A 19,968-nucleotide genomic window follows, 5' to 3' on the forward strand; every position below is an offset into this window, starting at 1 on the left:
AGACAATCTGAAAGAGTGGAATGAAAAGAGTTTGCAGCATTTGAGTCAATGGGCAATGGACAGAAAAAAATGGCAAAAGAATGGTGAAACAAGCATCAGACACCAGCAGGCATTGGAGCTATGGACAATGATGATGATGAACACTTAATTGAAAAATTGTACAATATTGTTTTATAATAATTATAAAATTAACTTACCTTGCTGCAGTTCATACAGCTACTGTTGTCATACACTCACCACCTGGTGGCTGTCTTGATAATGGATACGGGATCAGTGTTACCAAATAAAATGGATAAAGGATGGTGGAAGTGATGAGATTGCAGACAGCATATTCTAGCTGTTTACTGATCATTGCTTACTTTTCAAATTAGCAATGAGTAAATGATTGAGGTCAGTATTACTAAATGCAATGGATAAAGTGGAGATGGTAGTGATTTAGAGTGTGATGAGAGATAGTGGACAGGACTTTATAACAAAAAATGATGAGGCCAGGATCTAAAAGTAATAACGGAGAGAGAGAGAGAGAGAGTTAATATAAAGTTATATAGATGATGCAAGATTACTATGCTATTAAGGGAGAATAACTTGAAGGAATAAGATGTTATTATTTGGTAACAACTGTGTTCACATCTGAACTACTGTATACTCAAATTTGGTTGCCTAGATTCTTTGAGGGATCTTATATGACAGTCAAAAATGTTAAGAGATGGATAATCAAAATAATTGGGACTAACTTTGAGAACAGATTACAGAATTTTAACTACAAAGTTTGATAATTAGAAAAATATATGATAGACTGCTCAACACTAAATGACTTTAAAAAGTAGTATGATGGATAGACAATAATAGTAAAGGAAACAAAAATATTCCACTGAACCCACTTGTGGTATATATCAGGAAATTGATGAAGATGACAAAGATATTCCTCTAAGCAAGAGGAATAGTTCAGATATGAACCTACAGGTAACCCTCATATAACGCGGATGTTAGGTTCCATAGAAATGGCACGTTATATAAATTGCGTTATGCGAGACTCAGATCACATAGAAAAAGTAGGGTTATGTTCCGAAATCATTTTTTTTTTAAAAATTATATAAACAATAATGACATATCTAACAAAAAAATATTTTTATTTAATTCAAGTAATTCATGCTACGTTATGAAAATATATAAATTATGAAACAAATACATAGTATAAAATTATAAATTTACAAATTGTACATAAACTTCATTGCACATAATGCATAAATGTTTTAGGCAAAATAAAATAAAGTGCATATTTTAATCTTTCATAGCACAAGGATTTGAGGATCAGTTAATAAACATTGGTTTTGTCATGTAATCACCTGATGCATGAGTACAAAACAGCAGAGTAATTCTATCTTTGGAAACTTTGAATCCAGGAGCTGATTTTCCATTTTTCAAAATAGAGGTGCGTTTTTGAATTTTTTTCCTCCCAATATAACCCGGATTCATCCACATTGAACACTTGGTCTGCATCATAAATGTTTATAAACTGTGAGATCTTTTTGTTTAACACGTTCGCTGCCACGCTACTTTGGCATGGTCTGTTCCCCTACGCCGAGCAGTTTTACTTCTTCAAGGTCAGTACGATAATCTCGTTACCGGAGGTAAACGACCTACGAGTATACTCGTAGTTGGCTTGTACAGAGCATATACGGTCTATGAGAATACACAGTTTTGAAGCTAGCCCCACAAGCCAAGCATTTTCACTTCTTCAAGGTCACTACAATAATCTCGTTCCCGGCGGTAAGCGTCCTACGAGTATACTCGTAGCTGGCTTGTGAAGCAGGTTTACCCACTACGAGTATACTCGTAGTTGGCAGCGAACGTGTTAATAAGATTTTCATCCAAAGGAATTTTCTTTCGAGTGCAATCTTCTATCCAAATCATTATAGATTTCTCTATTTTTCCCATTAGAATATTGAGTACACAAGCAACGTGCTTTGCACTTACCATTGACCCAGCAATAAACACTTTCTTGGATTTTATGTTCATTTTGTTTGTTCGAATTGTTGATTTGTTTAAATTCAAAGTCCTTGCAACAGCTCCTGGTTTTTCTCCATTTTTCAACCAATCCAAGATTTTCATTTTTTCTTTGAGAGAAATAAATTTTCTTTTCAATGTTGGTTTTTCCTTTTGTTGCAGTTTGTGGCAATTACTATAAAAATATTTTTTACATAAAAAAAAAAAAAAAGCATTACATATTAATTATGTATGTAACCCACCAGAAAATAAAGTGCTCAGCTTGAGATTAACACACTTATGATTTTTAATGCGCTTTCCTGACAGAAAACGAAGACAATTTTCAACAATAAGCACTTTATACGGTTAACAATTGATGTACATGCATGCTGAAGGGTATTTCCCTTCAGCATGCATGCTAATATAAATTCACTACTTATAATTACATGCGCAATACAGGCAGACACAAATTTAAAGAAGATAAAATTTGATTTTTAAGTCGCACGGTGAAAAATATATAAAAAGATAAAGGGTTATTACAATGTGTAGACGTATTTTTATCGAAACCGCGTTGTATAAGTAACATGTTGAAGGAGGGTCACTACAGTTTGTAGACCGCGTTATGTTGAAACCGCATTGTATAAGTACTGCGTTATATGAGGGTTACCTGTACTTTGTTCACATCTGAACTACTGTGTACTCAGATTTGGTTATCTAAGTTCTTAAGAAGGGAGGATTATAATCCCTGTTATAAGCACTAAATCCCTAAACTGCGAACTGCTACTTTATCATACATAAAAGAAATCCAGACAAAAATAAATACACACACAGTTAATTTTTAAAGTTTACTTACGAATTGTTTTGATCTTGATTAGAAGGGGAATGTTCTGTTTCCTCAGTAGAACTCTCATAGCCATCTGTCATCATCTAAAAAAAATAAATCACATAAGACACACAAGTAGTAGAATGAAAGCCAATAACATGAGACAAGCTGTTATACAATGAGCTCTGACTGCCGCTGTATAATTTTTATTAATGTTTCAAGTTAATTTCACATTCCAATGAGATCATATACAGAGAAAGTTGAGAGGATACAAAAGTATCGCTTTATAGAAAAAGTATTCTTAAAGTATCATACTCTAATTGGACCTCCAAGGTGTTGCAAAATTCATCTGTCACCAATGATAGGCAAAGCTTTCTGGTAAGTACCTGGAGCCAAAATAATAGTTTGACGTTTTTAAATTAAATTTTAGTAAATCGGTGTTTCACAAAATGTATAGCATCAGTTCAAGTTATTTTTTTCTGTCTTTCTACATGCATGTTATTCTTCAGCTTTAGCTTGATGAAATTTAGAAATTCAGTATTTTGGATCTTGATGAAAATATGTCAAGTCATTCAAGTCTTAGTTTTTCAATCAGACAATTTGCAAGGGTAAAATATTTTGCTATGACAAAACTGCTCATCTTGAAATTTATTGAAATTCAATATTTAGGAGGGCCACTAAAATTTGTCTGGTGAACTAAATTTTGGTTTTAATCAGATATTGGCAAAACAATTTGAAATTATCATGATTTTTCACTGGCTGGCTGGATGGAATTTAATAAAACTTGGTATTAGGAACTGTTACTAAATTTCTCTATTTATCTCAATTTTAGTTTCAGTTTAGAATATGATCTGTGGAAAAATTAGGCAAACCAGTATTATATATTTATGGTGAATATATCCTATATATATTACGTCCTAATACTCCTCGGAGAGGATTAGAATCTAACAAGCTGGGTTGATTATATCTCTAATGAGATAAGAAACATGCCAGAATAAAAACATGCAGAGCTTTTCCTTTGAATAGTACTGTGGCATTAGAAACTGCAACAGAAGGACATTAGCAATGCATGAGGAAATGAACCATGAGTGTTGTGTTTGATGGAAGCAGTATCAGACTATTGAACAAGTCTGGAAGACACATCAGGTGAATGTTAAACAGATGAGAACCCTCATTAAGTAGGAACTGGAGGGAAAAAAGTGGAGTAAATATAAAGAAATATATGACACGCTGGCTAACAAAAAAGGCATGGTAAGAAGAGAAAAATCAGATTATAAGAGAAACTGGTCAAACAAAACAAAATCTCAGAGTTCTTCTGCTATGCCACCAGTAAAAGAATGAGCATGTAAGGATAACTTTAATGAATGCAGATAAAGGAATTAATGAATAATATTACTATTCATTATTACACTCCACTGAATCAAAAGACTTGTGTGAGAAGTCCTATTGTCATGCACATAGCTCATCTTACTGTATCTTAAATTCACCATCTCTGCATTCACTACATTCTCAGGTAATGTATTCTGGTAATACACCATGCAAAAACTTACCATTCTTCCACTCACACTCCTGTTCATCCCTGTCCCCACCTATTACATCATCCACATTGTTTTGTACAACCTCTTATCAACTTGTATGTCTCAATGATTCCCTTCTTCTCTTCCTTCTACTAAATTCTGTAAACTGCATTTCCTCAATCTTTCTTCATATCTAACATTCCAGAGACCAGAAGCCACCTTAGTAAATTTTCTCTGAATCCTTTCCAATATCTTTTGAGACATTCTTGAACACCAAGAAACAAAATCTGTGTATATATAGTAATCCATATGCAGCATGATCAAGGCCTTAAACAGTGGAATCATAATCTATTTCTATATAACAGTGTAGAAGTAAGTAAACAGCACCATGGATTAACATCATTGTTAATCCATGGTGCTGTCCTCACAATTTCAGCAATGTATCCCCTAAATTTTAGGTCAATATCCACCATTTCCTCCACCTCCTATTAAGATATCTTCACCAACCTTATACTCTGCATTCCATTTTTGTTTCCCAAAATTTTAAAATCTTACACTTTGCAGCACTGAAGGGCCTATCTCACTCATTTTCTCATTCACTCAGTCTGTTCAAGTCATCTTGCAAGGTTACATCTGCTCTCCTCGTCATAGTTCTTCCTCCATGGCTCCTCTTCATAATATCCTTGCACTACTTGAACTGCATATCACCATTTAAGCCTTTACCAATATCATTTATATACAAATTAAACATGACAAATCACCCTTGGAAACATCACCAATGACTTTTAAACCACAACTGCAGACATAGATTAGCCTATAATTCGAAGCCTTAGTCTGAAACCCATGTGCAGCTCACCATACTGTGACTTAAACGTTCTCACTGTCTCTGCATCCACTACATATTCAGGCAATGCATTCACCCACACTTTCCATGCAAAAAACCTACTCCTCATCCCATTGCTTCTTATACAGCTTCTAGGAATGGAATATGGGTTTCCCCCCCCCCATCTCCATCCATTTTATGAAGAATTTCATCCATATTAATTTGGTAATAACTCCTTATCAACTTGTGTCTCAATTATGTGTCCCTTTTCCTATCTACCACACTCTATAAATTTCATTCCCTTAATCTGTCTTCATGCTCATTCATTAATTCATGTCTTCAATCATTCATTGCATGCCAGAAACCAGAAATCACCTAATTCACTTGTCTCTGAATCCCTACACTTCATTCTTTCAAAAATCAGGTGACCATCTGTGCATAATGTTTTTTTATGGAACAGAAAGTATGGGGGGATTAAGAATAACACATAATAAATTTAGTTTAATCCTTTACTCAAGTGTAGGTAAACAAAGTTTGCACCTGAAGTAGTTCAGGACTGAGGCAACTCGTAGCAAAGGTGGACCAAGCTCTCATCACTCCTTGTCTCAGTACCTCCTATAATGCAAAGCACATCTTCTTGCAGACATGTATAATGCTATGCATTAAGGGAAGCCAGTCTGAGTAGCCACTACCCAGACTGGTTTCGACCTTTATTGAGGTCTCATCAGTGGGAGGCAGACCCAGAAGTGGTGATACTAAGGCAGAAGCAATGGAAAGGTCATATTTACTAATACGAGTTGCCAAAAGGTGTACCACCTTATTATTAATTTACTCTTGATTTAGAGAAAGATGTTGGAAGTTTATTTTCCACTTGGTTAGACTATAATAAATTTAGTTTAATCCTTTACCAAAGTGTAGGCAAACACACCTTTTGGCAACTCGTATAAGTAAATATGACCTCTCCATTGCTTCTGCCTTAGTATCACCACTTCTGGGTCTGTCTCCCACTGACGAGACCGCAATAAAGGTCGAAACCGGTCTGGGTAGTGGCCCTTCCCTAATGCATAGCATTATACGTGTCTGCAAGGAGATGTGCTTTGCATTATGGGAGATACTGAGACAAGGAGTGATGAGATCTTGGTCCACCTTTGCTACGAATTGCCTCAGTCCTGAACTACTTCTGGTGCAAACTTTGTTTGCCTACACTTGGGTAAAGAATTAAACTAAATTTATAATAGTCTAACCAAGTGGAAAATAAACTTCCAACATCTTTCTCTAAATCCAGAGTAAATTAATAATAAGGTGGTGCACCTTTTGGCAACTCGTATAAGTAAATATGACCTCTCCATTGCTTCTGCCTTAGTATCATCACTACTGTGTCTGCCTCTGACTGATGAGACCTCAATAAAGGTCGAAACCGATCTGGGTAGTGGCCCTTCCCTTAATGCATAGTACTATACATGTCTGCAAGGAGATGTGCTTTGCATTATGGGAGATACTGAGACAAGGAGTGATGAGAGCTTGGTCCACCTTTGCTACAAGTTGCCTCAGTCCTGAACTACTTAAGGTGAACTACACTTGGGTAAAGGATTAAACTAAATTTATTATAGTCTAACCAAGTGGAAAATAAACTTCCAAAATGAGAATGACAGATTATTTAGTAACGGATTAAGTGAGTGTGTGCATGGAATAAATAGTGCAGAAATACCTACACAGAGATTGCTGAGCGATATACAAATGAATGTGAGAGAAGATCAGGGACAAAAACAAGTATCCGTGGGGGTAAAGGATGTCAAGTTAAACAAAAAAAGATATTGTGCTGTATGTGGATTCTATAATTAAGGGTGTGAAGGATGGTAGAATAATTAAAGAGTGTTATCCAGGGTCAAAGATTAAGGGTATAACTGAGGCTGTGAAATTACAGAAAGATAGAGCAAGTGAGATTATTGCAGTTATAGGGATGAATGATCTAGGTAGCGAATGATTTTCTGTGAGACAGGATTTGAAGGATTTAATGATAGCAATGAATGCAAAGAGCGAGAGTGGAAAGATCATGAGTGTGTTACCAAGATTTGATAGTGATGAATTAAACAGAAGAGCAATTATAGTAAATGGAATGATGTCAAGATTGTGTAAAAGCTTTTGCAGAGAAATGAAACTGAATATTCATTTTATAAATGTCTGGGATGAGTTTGATAAAGGGAAGGAGTATTTTAAGAGATGGTTTGTACTTAAATGGATTGGGCGCTTGGCATTTAGAACATTTATTGATAAAGGATAGAATATATGGTCAAAAATAGGGAAATGGAATTTGCTAGGGAGGCAGGTGATAGAGTCAGCTGTAAATAGCACTAAGGTCATTAATCGCTGTGAATTTGGGATTAATTGTACACAGAAAATTAACAGTATACAGAGTGGACTAATTCACACACAGGAAGATTATGGGAGGAAGGGAGTATTGCAGTTTATGTATACTAATGCTCGAAGTATTCGGAATAAGTGCAAAGAATTTTTGTCATTACTTAGTACAACTTGGCCAAAAATTATAGGAATTAGTGAGACTTGGTTAACTAAGAATGATATAGTTATAGTGATTGAATGTAAGGGGTAGTATATTCAGGCAGGACAGAATGGGGGAGGGGTTTTACTAATGATAGACGAAGCGTTAATGGCAAAAAAGGTAGAAGTGCCTCAAGGTGACAGGTGTGTAGAGGGCAGTTCATTCGAGGCTGTTTAGTGTGAGATAGAGATCAACAAGGCGAAATATGTAATCGGTTGTCCAAGGGGTATAAGGGAGAATGTAGATAGTGCAATGCAAATTAGCACGATGAGTGAAGGTCAAGTAATTATTATGGGGGATTTTAACTTTGGGGACATAGATTGGGAGAAGGAACAAAGGAAATGGAGTTTATACAGTTGTTAAGAGATAACTACTTGAGACAGCATGTAATGGAAGAAACAAGAGATTCTAGAGTGTTAGATCCGGTCATAACATCGGAGAACATATCAATAAGTAATTTAGTTACACTGTCTCCACTTGGGGAAAGTGATCATGTGGTCTTGACCTGGGAGATTGTAAGCTGTGCTGAATATTTTATTAAGAAGGGATATATGTGGAATTACAAGGCTGGTGATTATGACAAGCTGAGAAGTCAGCTTTCAGCAGTGCTATGGCATGAGAATTTGAAGGGGAGAGATGTTGATGGTGCGTGGGAGATTGTCAAGGAGTATTTAAAGAAAGCTGTATCAGACTGTATTCCCAGAGTCAGAAGGAGAAATCAAGTAGGAGTAAGATGGATGAAGAATATTATTAAGTAGAAGTTGCAGATAAAGAAGAGGTTGTGGAGGAAGTATAAAGAAAAAGGTGATGAGCGTTCCCATGAGCAGTACACGGTGCAGCAATGAGAGTAACCTGTATGGTAAGGAAAGCCAAAGCTAATTATGAGAGGAAGCTAGCTGATGAATCTAAAAGAAACCCTAAGAGTTCTTTTGCTATGTGGCAAGTAAAAGGAAGAATAACCATGGAAAGATTACTTTAAAAAGTGTTGATTGTAGGGAAATTACAGAAGCAAATCAAATAGTTTAGTTGCTTAGTGGTGATAGTGCAGTGTCAAATGTGTCATTGACTGATGAGAGTCTAGAGATAGACAAAATAGAGGTGCTTAACATATTACAGAACCTTAATGCTAACACTGCCATTGGGTTAGATGGCATATCGGCCCATGTGTTACGAGAATGTGCAAGAGAATTAGCACCTCCTCTAATCCCAGGGTGTTTAATTTAAGCCTGAGTTCTGGTAAAGTACCAATAGAGTAGAAAATAATTCCACTGCACAAGGGAGGTTCCAAGACTGAGGTTGCAAATTATAGACCAATCAATATATCTGGAGTGGAGATAAGGTTTTGGAGAAATTGGTAAAAATTAGAATTCAGGACTGGGTGGACAGCAATATGATACTTTATAAGGGGCAACATGGTCTTGTGAAGGGTAGGTCTTGCCTCAGTAACTTGCTTACTTTCTATAATAAAGTAACAGTGGAGTTGGATAAAGGAAATCCTTACTCAGTGATACTGCTGGACTTTGCAAAGGCATTTGACAGGAGTCCACATGGAACTCTGTTGCATAAATTAGAGCAAATGGGTATGGACGCAGCTGGTGATTTGGATTAGAGAATCACTGGTGGATAGACATCAGAGAGTGGTTTACGGAGGAGCTGAGTCCAGGAGAAGGCAAGTGACTAGTGGTGTACCTCAGGGTTCAGTGCTTGGTCCTCTATTGTTTAATTTGTACATCAATGATATTGGGAATACTTTGAAAGGAAATATCCACTTGTTTGTTGATGATGCAAAATTAGGAAGAGCGATAGTCAATTCAGATCATGTAGATATCTTGCAGGATGACTTAAATAGGCTGATGGTATGAACTAAGGTAAATGGCTGTCAGTTTAACGTGGCTAAGTGTAAGGTGATGCACTTCGGGAGGATGAGATCACATGCTGTTTACTGTATTAACCGAACTGAACTGCAAGAAGTTGATGAAGCAAGGGACTTGAGAGTTATTGCGGACAGAGAACTTAAGTTTAAAGGGTATATTGCAAAGATTGCCAAAACATCACATCAAATTACATGGTTGTTGAAGAACACATTAACAAGCAGGGATAAGGAAGTTATTGTTCCACTTTATAAGGCATTAATAAGACCGCATTTGGACTATTACGGATTATGGATTTCTTGGTGATGAAGAAATGGTGGAGGAAATTCAGAGGTGAATTACAAAGATTGTTGCAAGTCTGTGGGATGTTCCCTACAAGGATAGATTGAAGATCTGTGGGATCCAAAAACTAGCTGATAGACACAGGAGAGGAGATTATGATTGAGGCAAAATTATTAAAGTGATTTTACAGGATTGATACTGATGGCATTTTTAAGACCAGTGGAGGAAGGGAGAGAACGAGGGGCCATCCCTGGAGATTATGTAAGAGTGTGGTTAACAAGGGTGTTAGGACTAGATTTTTTACTTGGGGCGTTGTGAAGGGGTGGAATGCATTGCCAGAGGTGGTTGTGAATGCTTCGTCTGTGAATGAATTTAAGGAGAAGTAAGATAGGTATTGTGTAATAATGGTTAGTGTGTCAACGTGGGGTCTCCCGTGATGAGTCTTTTGATTCCATGGAGACACCGTTATAATAATATCAAAGCCTGTTACTATGGAATCAAAATATCCTTATTTCTATCCCATAATTCACTGTGCTCTCCTCACAATTTTAGCAAAATGCTCCAAAAATTTCAGGTTCCTATTCACCATCATCCCCAGATCCTTTCTCATCTTCTCCACCTGATTTAAGATATCCTCATCAATCTTATATTCCACATTCCATCTTTGCTTCCTGAATTTTGAAACCTTAACACTTTGCAACATTGAACTGGTATTCCCATTAATTTTCCCATTTATCCAGTTTGTTCAAGCCCTCTTGTAAGATTACAAGATCCATTCTCCTTCTCGCAGTTCTTCTCAAATTCACATCTGGGCTGGTACGACAAAAAACGTTTCAAATTTCAGCTTATCTTTATATATATATATATATATATATATATATATATATATACAGGGCAGTTCAAAATTCCATGTACAAACTTTGAGGGGAGGTAGAGAACATCAAAATCAACCATATTCACATAGGAAAGCATGACCAGAAACGTCACCGGAAGGTACTAACAGGGACACAAAGATACAGAAATAACACAAGGAGTAAGTAGCGTAAAAAACTTTATTAGGCGTAACTGAACAGTTCAATAGTAGTTGGATACATAATATGGTAAACGAGGTGCATGTCTGCATCTCAGCGTTCGTAAAATGACGCATGTTTGTTCTTCATACGATGTCGAAAGCTTGAATGAGGAAGCAACAATTGCTCACCTGGAGCACTGGCGAACAGCGCCACCTCTCACACGGCTTTTCCAGTCATGCTTTCCTATGTGAATATGGTTGATTTTGATGTTCTCTACCTCCCCCTCAAAGTTTGCACATGGAATTTTGACCCACCCTATATATAAGCCTGAATATAGTTACATTCATACATATTTGTATTCTAGTTATAAGAGTTTAATTGGTTTTTTTTCATTTATAAAATAAAAATGTTTTAATAATAATTTAAAAAAATTGATTATTAATAACAAGAAACATTTTAAAAAAATGTTACTTGGTTTTGTTAATGTGAACCAATTTCCTTAGTTTCGTTAATGTAAATAATCATCACCCGATTTTCAGAGAGAGAGAGCGCACTCACATGAAACGTGTGAAATTACGAAGAATCATATTATACTTTTGAAAAATGTACCCATACATTATATGCACACATACTGCATGAAAATTGTTAAGAGTTAACCTAAGTAATGCACTTAAGAGTTAACCTAAGCACGTTACACAAACGCACAGAATTTTGAAAAGTGATGTCACAAGTCTCACGCAATATTTGTAGCAATTACAACTACATCTATCAATGCATGACAGTATAATAGTCCCTTCTCGTAGATAAGCGGTATTTGTTATTTAAGCCATGTCAAGATTTTTGTTCATGAGTCGCACACTACTTTGAACAGCAATATTCGTGCAAATGCAAGAGCCTCGACAACTCCGCTAATCTGATTTTTTTTATTTTTTTTTGAGGGGAGGGTTGACATTTCTGTAGTACAAAAGTTGATTATCATGGCTCTTGCTTACAACTCATCATTCTCTGGGACTCTTTACAGCGTTTTACAGAGACTAGCATTAAATCTTATCCTCACCAGTAAATTGCACACCATATGGTGATATGTAATTTCTTTTGACATTATTATCATTGTTAATTTCGTATTTGCGTGAACAAATATTGCTTTTTAATCTCATGCCATGATATGTTAAGTAGAATTTATTCTGATTAGGGTGCAGAAAATGTGTCATGTTGTAATATGTAAGTTTGAAATATAATACAGAGTTAAATTTTAAAAAGCAGTATCAGGAAATTTAAGGCTAAAATTTTTGGTTTGCTTGTTTAAATGTACAACCCATACAAAGTATGAACCGATATGACTTCAAGAACTAAAGTAAGATTACTCTGGGTCAGAAAAATTTCTTGGTTCGTAGTCCCTGTCAAGTCACGGCAGTGTTTATAATAAGAGTTATTACAAGAATAAATAGGACCAAATTTCGACTTTCGGTAAGTCAGGTTCGAAGTTTCATATTAACAGTCTGCCATTTTTATTCAACATGGCAACAGTATACCAAATTTGAACCATTAAATTTAATTTCTCACAGAGTTCAACCGATATTGACCTAATTTAGAATAATTATTTCCTACGTTGGTACAAGACGCACGAGAAATTCAGTCCAACAAGACAAAAACAAGGTAGGACCGCATCCTTTGGAGATGGTTGCAACAATTTCGATTGATTTTGGAATACTGCTACGTTTAACGTTAATTTTATCAGTCCACTGATAAAAGTCAGCAGCTCCATCTCATGGTAGACTATCCCAAGCCTGGAAAAAGGGGAGGGTTGGAGGAAGGGCTAGTAATCCTTCCCTGATTAAAATTTTTCTGGTTATGAAAACCAATCAAGTAACCCATGATATACTGAGTATCGGGTGCAATGACCCACAAGGTTCCATAGGACCGCTGTTTAAGTTAGCAAGAGAATAATGCATGGATGAATTTTCAAGAGAAAAGCCTACCAGAACCGTTGAAAGAGATAAGGTCACTTATACAGAAAACACTAATTACAACATGGAATGTTGGAACTATGTTTCAAACTGGAAAGACAAAAGCTATTAGTGAAATAAGACAGTACAAAACAGAACTGTGGTTCTGTTGTGATTTTCAGACCACAGATCGTTGTTATGTTGTATATATTCTTGTGTGTGTTGGGTATCTCAATGAGTACTAGGGGCATTGAACTCTTGTCAGCCCATAGCATTCTGCTAACCTTGACAGGTGGGAGATCATGGAGGCAGAGGTCTTCAATAATTTCATCTGTGCAGGTGTTTTCTGTTACTCCCCTGAGTACCACTTTTAGGTTTTTCTCCGACTTCAATGAGTAAGTATGATATTTAATATTTGACTCATCCATGGTTTTTATGAGGAGTCTGTGGTCACCTACTGTGGCAGGCTGGATTTTAACTCCGTCGTCTACGTTTTTTGCCCATGAATAGGCAATTTTGATGGTTTTGCATAATAGGCCTAAGGGCCATCCAACGTTCTTTTTCCCATAGAACAATTGGAGGAACTTTTTCATTGTTGGGTGTGGGGAGGTCAGTGTTGGGGGTATCTTCTTCCATCCCCTCGTTTATCTGAGTCTCCGCTGTTTTACGTTTTTTCCGAGCATGGGTTTCTGTATCATGTTTTGGAGTGGGAGCAGAGATTATCAGGTTCGTCTTCCCTTCTTCCCCTGGTGTTGAGTTGTCCCCTTCTGTGGAGTCGTCTGTCGCTGAATATAGGTTTAGAAACCCTGGCCACTCTACCTCAAATTTCATCAACAGTTTTTTGAGGACGTCGAGCGACAGCTTCTTATCCAATGATTGGATAAAGTCATCGGGACTTAAACTGTTCATATTTAAAATATTCAAATATATGCTTACCTGAGCTGGATCTCAAGGACTTCCGTATAGCGTATAAACACAAAATACATCACACTAAAGGACTATCGCGAGACCGCAATCAACACTCAAAACACACTCGAATCTTCTCTCTCCTTTCGATCATTCGCCTTTTTCTTCCAAGGAGCTTCCATTCATGGTCGCATCCAAGGACGATCACGTACGAGGTTTTTATCCAACTACATTAAGAATCCTAATAGAAAATCATTGTTGAAACATATAGCACGTATAATAATTAACACGTATCAGAAAGACCAAAGAGCAGTATGAATCAACGAAAGAGTCATAGAATGGAAATCAATAAACATAGGTGTTCGTAAAGGATGCTCCACTCTTATATAATAACTATATAGATGAAATAGTAAAGAAATGGAAGAAAATTATCAAACCACCATTTAAACTAGATCGTGGAATTATACTTAATACTCTTTTGTTTGCGAATTAGTGAAGATGAACCCCAGAGTTTAATGTACTGTATTCTTAAACATAACTAAAATGGAATCCAAATATTAACAGACAAAACAGAAATCATGGCTTTTAAAGGACCATTTCTTGTCAGAAGTAAAATCATGAATGAAAATAAAATTTCAGAACAAATTAATTGCTTCAAATACTTCGGATGCACTACATCATATATACAAAAGAAGATGACGTTCATCGAAAGAAGTGAATTGAACATATTGAAAAAAAGTTCAAGAGTACTCAAAAAAGATACTTCAATACCACCCAGTTGGAGGACATAGAAGTCAGTGACGACTCAGGAAAAGATGGAATGAGACAGGAATAGGCCACTGGGCCTAAATCCTTGAATGGATGATGAGGATATGAACTAAAACGGACAGACTTTAGAAAAGCGAGAACTGTAGATGGTCAAATATTGCATTCAGGATCTGATGAAAAATATGAAAGAGTAGCACTTATTTACATTCAATGAAGATACAAGGAGCCTGTGTAGCTCAGTGGATGTGGCGTTTGCACACCACCGCGCTTGGCCGCACGAAGGAAGGCTTGGTTTCGAGTCTAGTCGGCGACTAAAGGAAATTTTTCTAAGCCTTTTTTCGACCGGTTCCCGAGTTAGTCGATCTCTGGCACGGGCAAGCAGGTATTTCCTCCCGGAAACTCGGGTTTTTCGTCCTGTAAACTCAAGAAAATCGACCTTAGAACCCACATTATTTCAGACATTAAATATATTGTGGTAGGATTAGGGACCACGAGATGGCGGCACATTTGAGCCGTCTCTCTTCACTGCGTACCGCTTAATTAGTGATAGCCTTGGGCCATCTGTCTCTGATTGGGTACCAGTGGAGATTGAACTGCCCACTCAGTCTCCAAAAGTTAGATAGGGCTAAATGGCCTCGCCTACTCCCGTATACGGGAATAAAAAGGCGTTAGCTGATTTTTTTTTTTTTGAAGATACAAGTAAAAGCTTGGTGATCAGGAAATCTGTAAAGTAATCGAATAGTAATGGCTAGATTATATATTCGAGATATATTAAATTAACTATCATACATATTTATCAATCGAAAACTAAGGATCTTGAAGAAAATATTTTTTCTTAATGATAAATTACAGATATGTCTAGAACAACTGTCAAAGCATGACAAATCATACTTATGGGTGATCTTAATGCCAAAGTTGGAGAAAGAAATAATGAAGATGAGAGAGCGGTAGGGTAGTGAAACATATGGTCAAAGAAATGAGAATGGTGATTTACTGATAGCGTTTGCGAACTGAATAATTTTGTGATGGCTTATTTAAACAAAGACGTTACATATCACCAGATGAACAAATGATCACACTGTAATTAAGGGTAGTTTTAAAGCTCGCTCTTAGATGTTAAAAGCAAGGTGAAGAGTTGATGTAGGATCTGATCATTACTTTGTGACAGCTAAACTTAACCCCTTAACATACCAATTAAAAATCAGAAAGCTGTCGTTTTTCTGCCAATTTTTTGGGCGAGGATGATTTGCTGGATCAAATTCATCATTATTTGAAAAATAATGATGAATTTGTGCAAACGCAAACGAAATAGCCGATACACGCAGTTGGCAACTTTTCTCGGCTGAAAGGAAATAGGCACAAGATTGTCTAGCGTCTATATTCGGTTGTATTTATAACCAAAATTCAAAATCAATTTTGGTGCAATAAACAAAAGACGTGTCACAGACGTCTTTGTATGTTAAGGAGTTAAAGGTGTGTAGAAATAAGAAAATTAAAAATGATGAGGATGATAAAAATCAAAATGATGATGAAGGAAAAATTTTCTCTCATGATAAACAATAGATTTCATATTTTGGAGAAAGAAACTTGAAAGCAGGAAAGAAGCCCGCCCAGAGAACACGATACAAAAGAGATGGAAATTTTTTTGGCAGAGAATATTTGGATACTAAGAAAGGGAAAAAAAAGAGCGCAAAAACTGGTTATCCAACAAGATCTGGAAACTCGAAGAAAGGCATAAAATTAAAATGTTGTTTGAAAATGCTGACTTGGAGAATTAAAGAAATTCATTTGAGCAAGATGGTTAAAAGATCAAGAAAAGAAGCACAGAAGATTGCAATATCAGACAAGGAAAATGTGCTCTGAAAGAAGGAAATAAGTATGGTAAATGTTATAAGGGATAAGAATTGTGTGTTGCTAAACGTTGCTATAAGTTTGTTAAAAGATGGAAAGAGCATTTTGATGAGATTTTAAGTATAAAAACTATAAATGATGTACAAGATGAATAATAGAGGAACCTCCTGTAAGTGTATATTTAAATATTACATTAGAATCAATATCTAACGAACGTAATAGAGAAGACAAAAAATGATAATGGTAATATAGAAAAATAGAAATGCTTAAGACAAAACAATCTGTTGATAAATTATAAGTAATCCTTAGTAATGTGATAAAGACTAGAAAAGTACCTAAGACAATGGAAAGAAGCAATGGTAACCATAATTCCATAGAAAGAACTCGCTAAATGTGAAAATCTGATGGGAGGTTTTTCTATTGTCAATAACCACAAAAAAGTTTTGTAAAATTTTGATATATTTGATTAAAAATGAAAGCACAGATGTTAAGGGATGAGCAAGTTAGTTTTAGCAAAGGTGGAAGTATGTTTCACTGAACCTCTCCGGGAGCCTGAAACCCCCTACACGTCACCGGGTGGCGGATAGGAGCACATCTCTCAGATATGAATGGAAGGAGGGAAATGAAATACTTCAAGGACCAACAGGCAACAACCGTAATTAATTCATACTAAGCGGCTGCAAACAGCGCCAGTTCCCTACGTTAGGGTGGCTGAAAGAACCATTAAGGTTGGTCAAATGAGTGTTGATACGTCGACTGTAAAAACAAACATGATTGAAATCTGGTGCAATATGGAAGTGCAATGGAAAAGTACAACATGCTCAGCTCGGAGGTCTCCTGGATAAACAAGGTCCGCGTACTCAACGGATAAGTTGGGTTGGATCGACAAGTCTGCTGCTGAAAGAAGTACCTCGTACAATAAGATTATAACATGTAAAAGACATGCTATAAGTAGATACGTGGAATGTTCGTATTTGAGTTCTAGAGAGAGAGAGAGAGGAGAGGTAGAAGAATCACCTGGTATGACAACAGTATAAAACATGCGGCAGGAGTTGAATTTCTTCCAAGTAAAAGAGGTAGAGAAGCATTTTGGGAATACAGACCAGTATATGAAATACTAATAATAGGAATATTTTCAGCAAGACCACTTTTAACATCAGAGTAGTCCAGTTCTATTAACTCTCTTCAGAAAGTAAGAAGAAAGATATACTTTCTTCTTTATCTAACTTCAGAAAGAATGAATTCGCGACACGAAATCCCAGCAAAAAGGCAGCAGGAAGTGGACATGGCGGTCGCCTGATGGAAGAACGAACAACATGCTAGGCATGATACTTATAAGCAAGAAATGGGCCAGATCATTTCAGTAGTGTCGAACATCTCAAGGAAAGGACATGAAACCGGATCATATTTGTCAAGTTGAAACTCAAGCGACAATTGAAGGCATAGTTTCAGAGTCACAGATATAAGGGCACTGAGAGAGGAAATCACAGGGAAAGTGCTTGAGGAAGAACTGGAATACATTACGAAAAAAAAAAGAACTGAGGATAGAAACAAAGTGGTGTCTGCAATCAAGAGCACTGTGAAATAAACAGTCCCAGAGACAGAGAAGCCAATGAAGAAGTGGATCTCATAGGAGACATTAAAGATAATTCAAGAAAAAAGCATTAAAGAAGTGCTCTTTAGATGAGAGAAACTGCTATGGAAATGGAAGAACAGTACAGAGCAAAATATAATGAAGTGAAGGCAGTTAGACGAGGCAAATCAAAATGGCTAGAGGAAAAGTGCGATGACATGATATGAAATACTATGGTGAATACAGAATAATAGAAGTACACATGATCAGAAACATCAACAAGAAAAAGAGCCCAAAGCAGAGGACCATAAAAGGTGGTGAAATTCTGGTGTACAAAGAAGAAAAAAGACAAGATAGTGCTCAGCATTATATAACATACAGGGAGATGTTAAGATCCAAAAGAGGTTAATTGATGAACTGAGGGAAACCAAGCACAGAGGGAGAAACAGATATACTGAGGTATCAGGTTATAAAACATCTGAAAAACCTTAAAAGTCCCGGGGATGATGAGATCACGGGAAGGATGCTTAAGCAATGATCTCATAGACGAACTATACCGGTTGTGTAACATTGCATGGGACGAAGGAAAAGCACTAAAATAATGGACAAGACTTATCCTAATACACATTCACAAAAAGAGGACGCAAAATAAACTGCAAAAACTACAGAATTGCTCTAACGGGTCATGTGAAAAAAGTGCTTATGATGATATTAATAGAAAGAATAAGGAAACTAATGGAAGAAAATCTGGAAGATGAAGAAACAGGATTTAGAAGGGACAGAAGTACTGTGCACCAAATATTAATATTAAGATTAACTGTGGAGAAAGCTCTACATAAAAATAAAAATGTTTATACCTGTTTTGTTGACGTTCAGCAAGCATTAGCATATAGATCAAAACGTGGCAGGACTTGTACTAGAATTTTATGGCGCGGACAGGAACCTGCTATGTCTATTGTAGAACATCAATGGCAATGCAGAGGCTTTGTAAAGATGGTTCTGGACCACAAGAGGCACGAGGCAAAGTAACCCAATATCCTCAAGCATCTTTATCATGCTTTTGAAAAGAACAGTGGATGTCATCAAGGAATAACATAAAGAGAATTTCAATTCATTTCAATTTAAGTTTTTGACTTCTTCCTCTTCTTCGTTATTGAAGAAGATGAAGAGGAACCAGAAAACACAGTAGAGAAGTTAAGTGAAGAAAGATATGGGTGTTGATAATGAACATTGAAAAAACTAAAACAAATCATACTCGGAGAAAAGAGGATGAAAAGGCAAATAAAGATCAACGGACGTGAGCTGGAAGAGGTTAGGAACTTCACGTACCTAGGATGCAATATGACACACGACATAATAGACTAAAAAGAGATAAGATCTCGGATAACAAAAGCAAAAGTAAACTATAAAACTGAGACTGTTGGCAACATGTATATTTAAATGCGTTCTTTATGGTTCTGAGACATGGGTAATGGTCAAAGTCTTTGTGAGAAGAATATCAGCTTTCGAAAGAACATACTATGGAAATATTCTACGAATTGGATGGGTGCAAAAGATAACAAATGAACTGTATAGCAAAGTAAAGTGCAAAGAGAATTCAATGCAGAAAATAATTCGAAGGAAACCAAAGCTTTTTGGACATATCTGAATATATGGTAGTAGAAAGCCATCAAAACCTTGATGCCTGGCAGAATGTACGGTATAAACAAAAGAGGACAGCCACGGAGAGAATGGATAGATGGAGTGAAAAGAGTTTGGGATTTGAGTCACCTGGCAATAGACAGAAAAATGACAAAGAATGGTGAAACAAGAATTAGACACCAACAGGTACTGAACAAACATAGAATTGGAACTTCCTTATCTCTAAATTTAATATTTTACCAATATTAATAGAGATATATTATAGATAATTATTAGAAGCTATGGAATTCCTGACAGATGCGCGAGAATAATAAAGCAAATATATAAAGAAAATAAAAGTTGTGTTATTACGCAGCAAACATCAGAATAATTTTAAATATGGACTGTTGTACAGAGTTGCATAATGTC

At 36.3% G+C, this 19,968-nt stretch overlaps 1 protein-coding gene across 1 annotated transcript in view; it reads right to left on the reverse strand.

The window, feature by feature from the left end:
- The window catches only part of LOC150106510 (pleckstrin homology domain-containing family G member 7-like), a 280,061-nt gene that overhangs the window by 223,040 nt on the left and 37,053 nt on the right, over nucleotides 1-19,968 (reverse strand). The window contains exon 3 of the mRNA XM_090393016.1: nucleotides 2,840-2,913. Coding sequence (XP_090249142.1) covers nucleotides 2,840-2,913 — 74 coding nt within the window. The remainder of the gene's footprint in view (nucleotides 1-2,839; nucleotides 2,914-19,968) is intronic.

The sequence above is a fragment of the Typopeltis vanoorti genome, chromosome 5, assembly GCF_054136105.1.
Source record: "Typopeltis vanoorti isolate ZY-2024b chromosome 5, IOZ_Tvanoo_1.0, whole genome shotgun sequence".
Classification (NCBI taxonomy): Eukaryota; Metazoa; Arthropoda; class Arachnida; order Uropygi; family Thelyphonidae; genus Typopeltis; species Typopeltis vanoorti.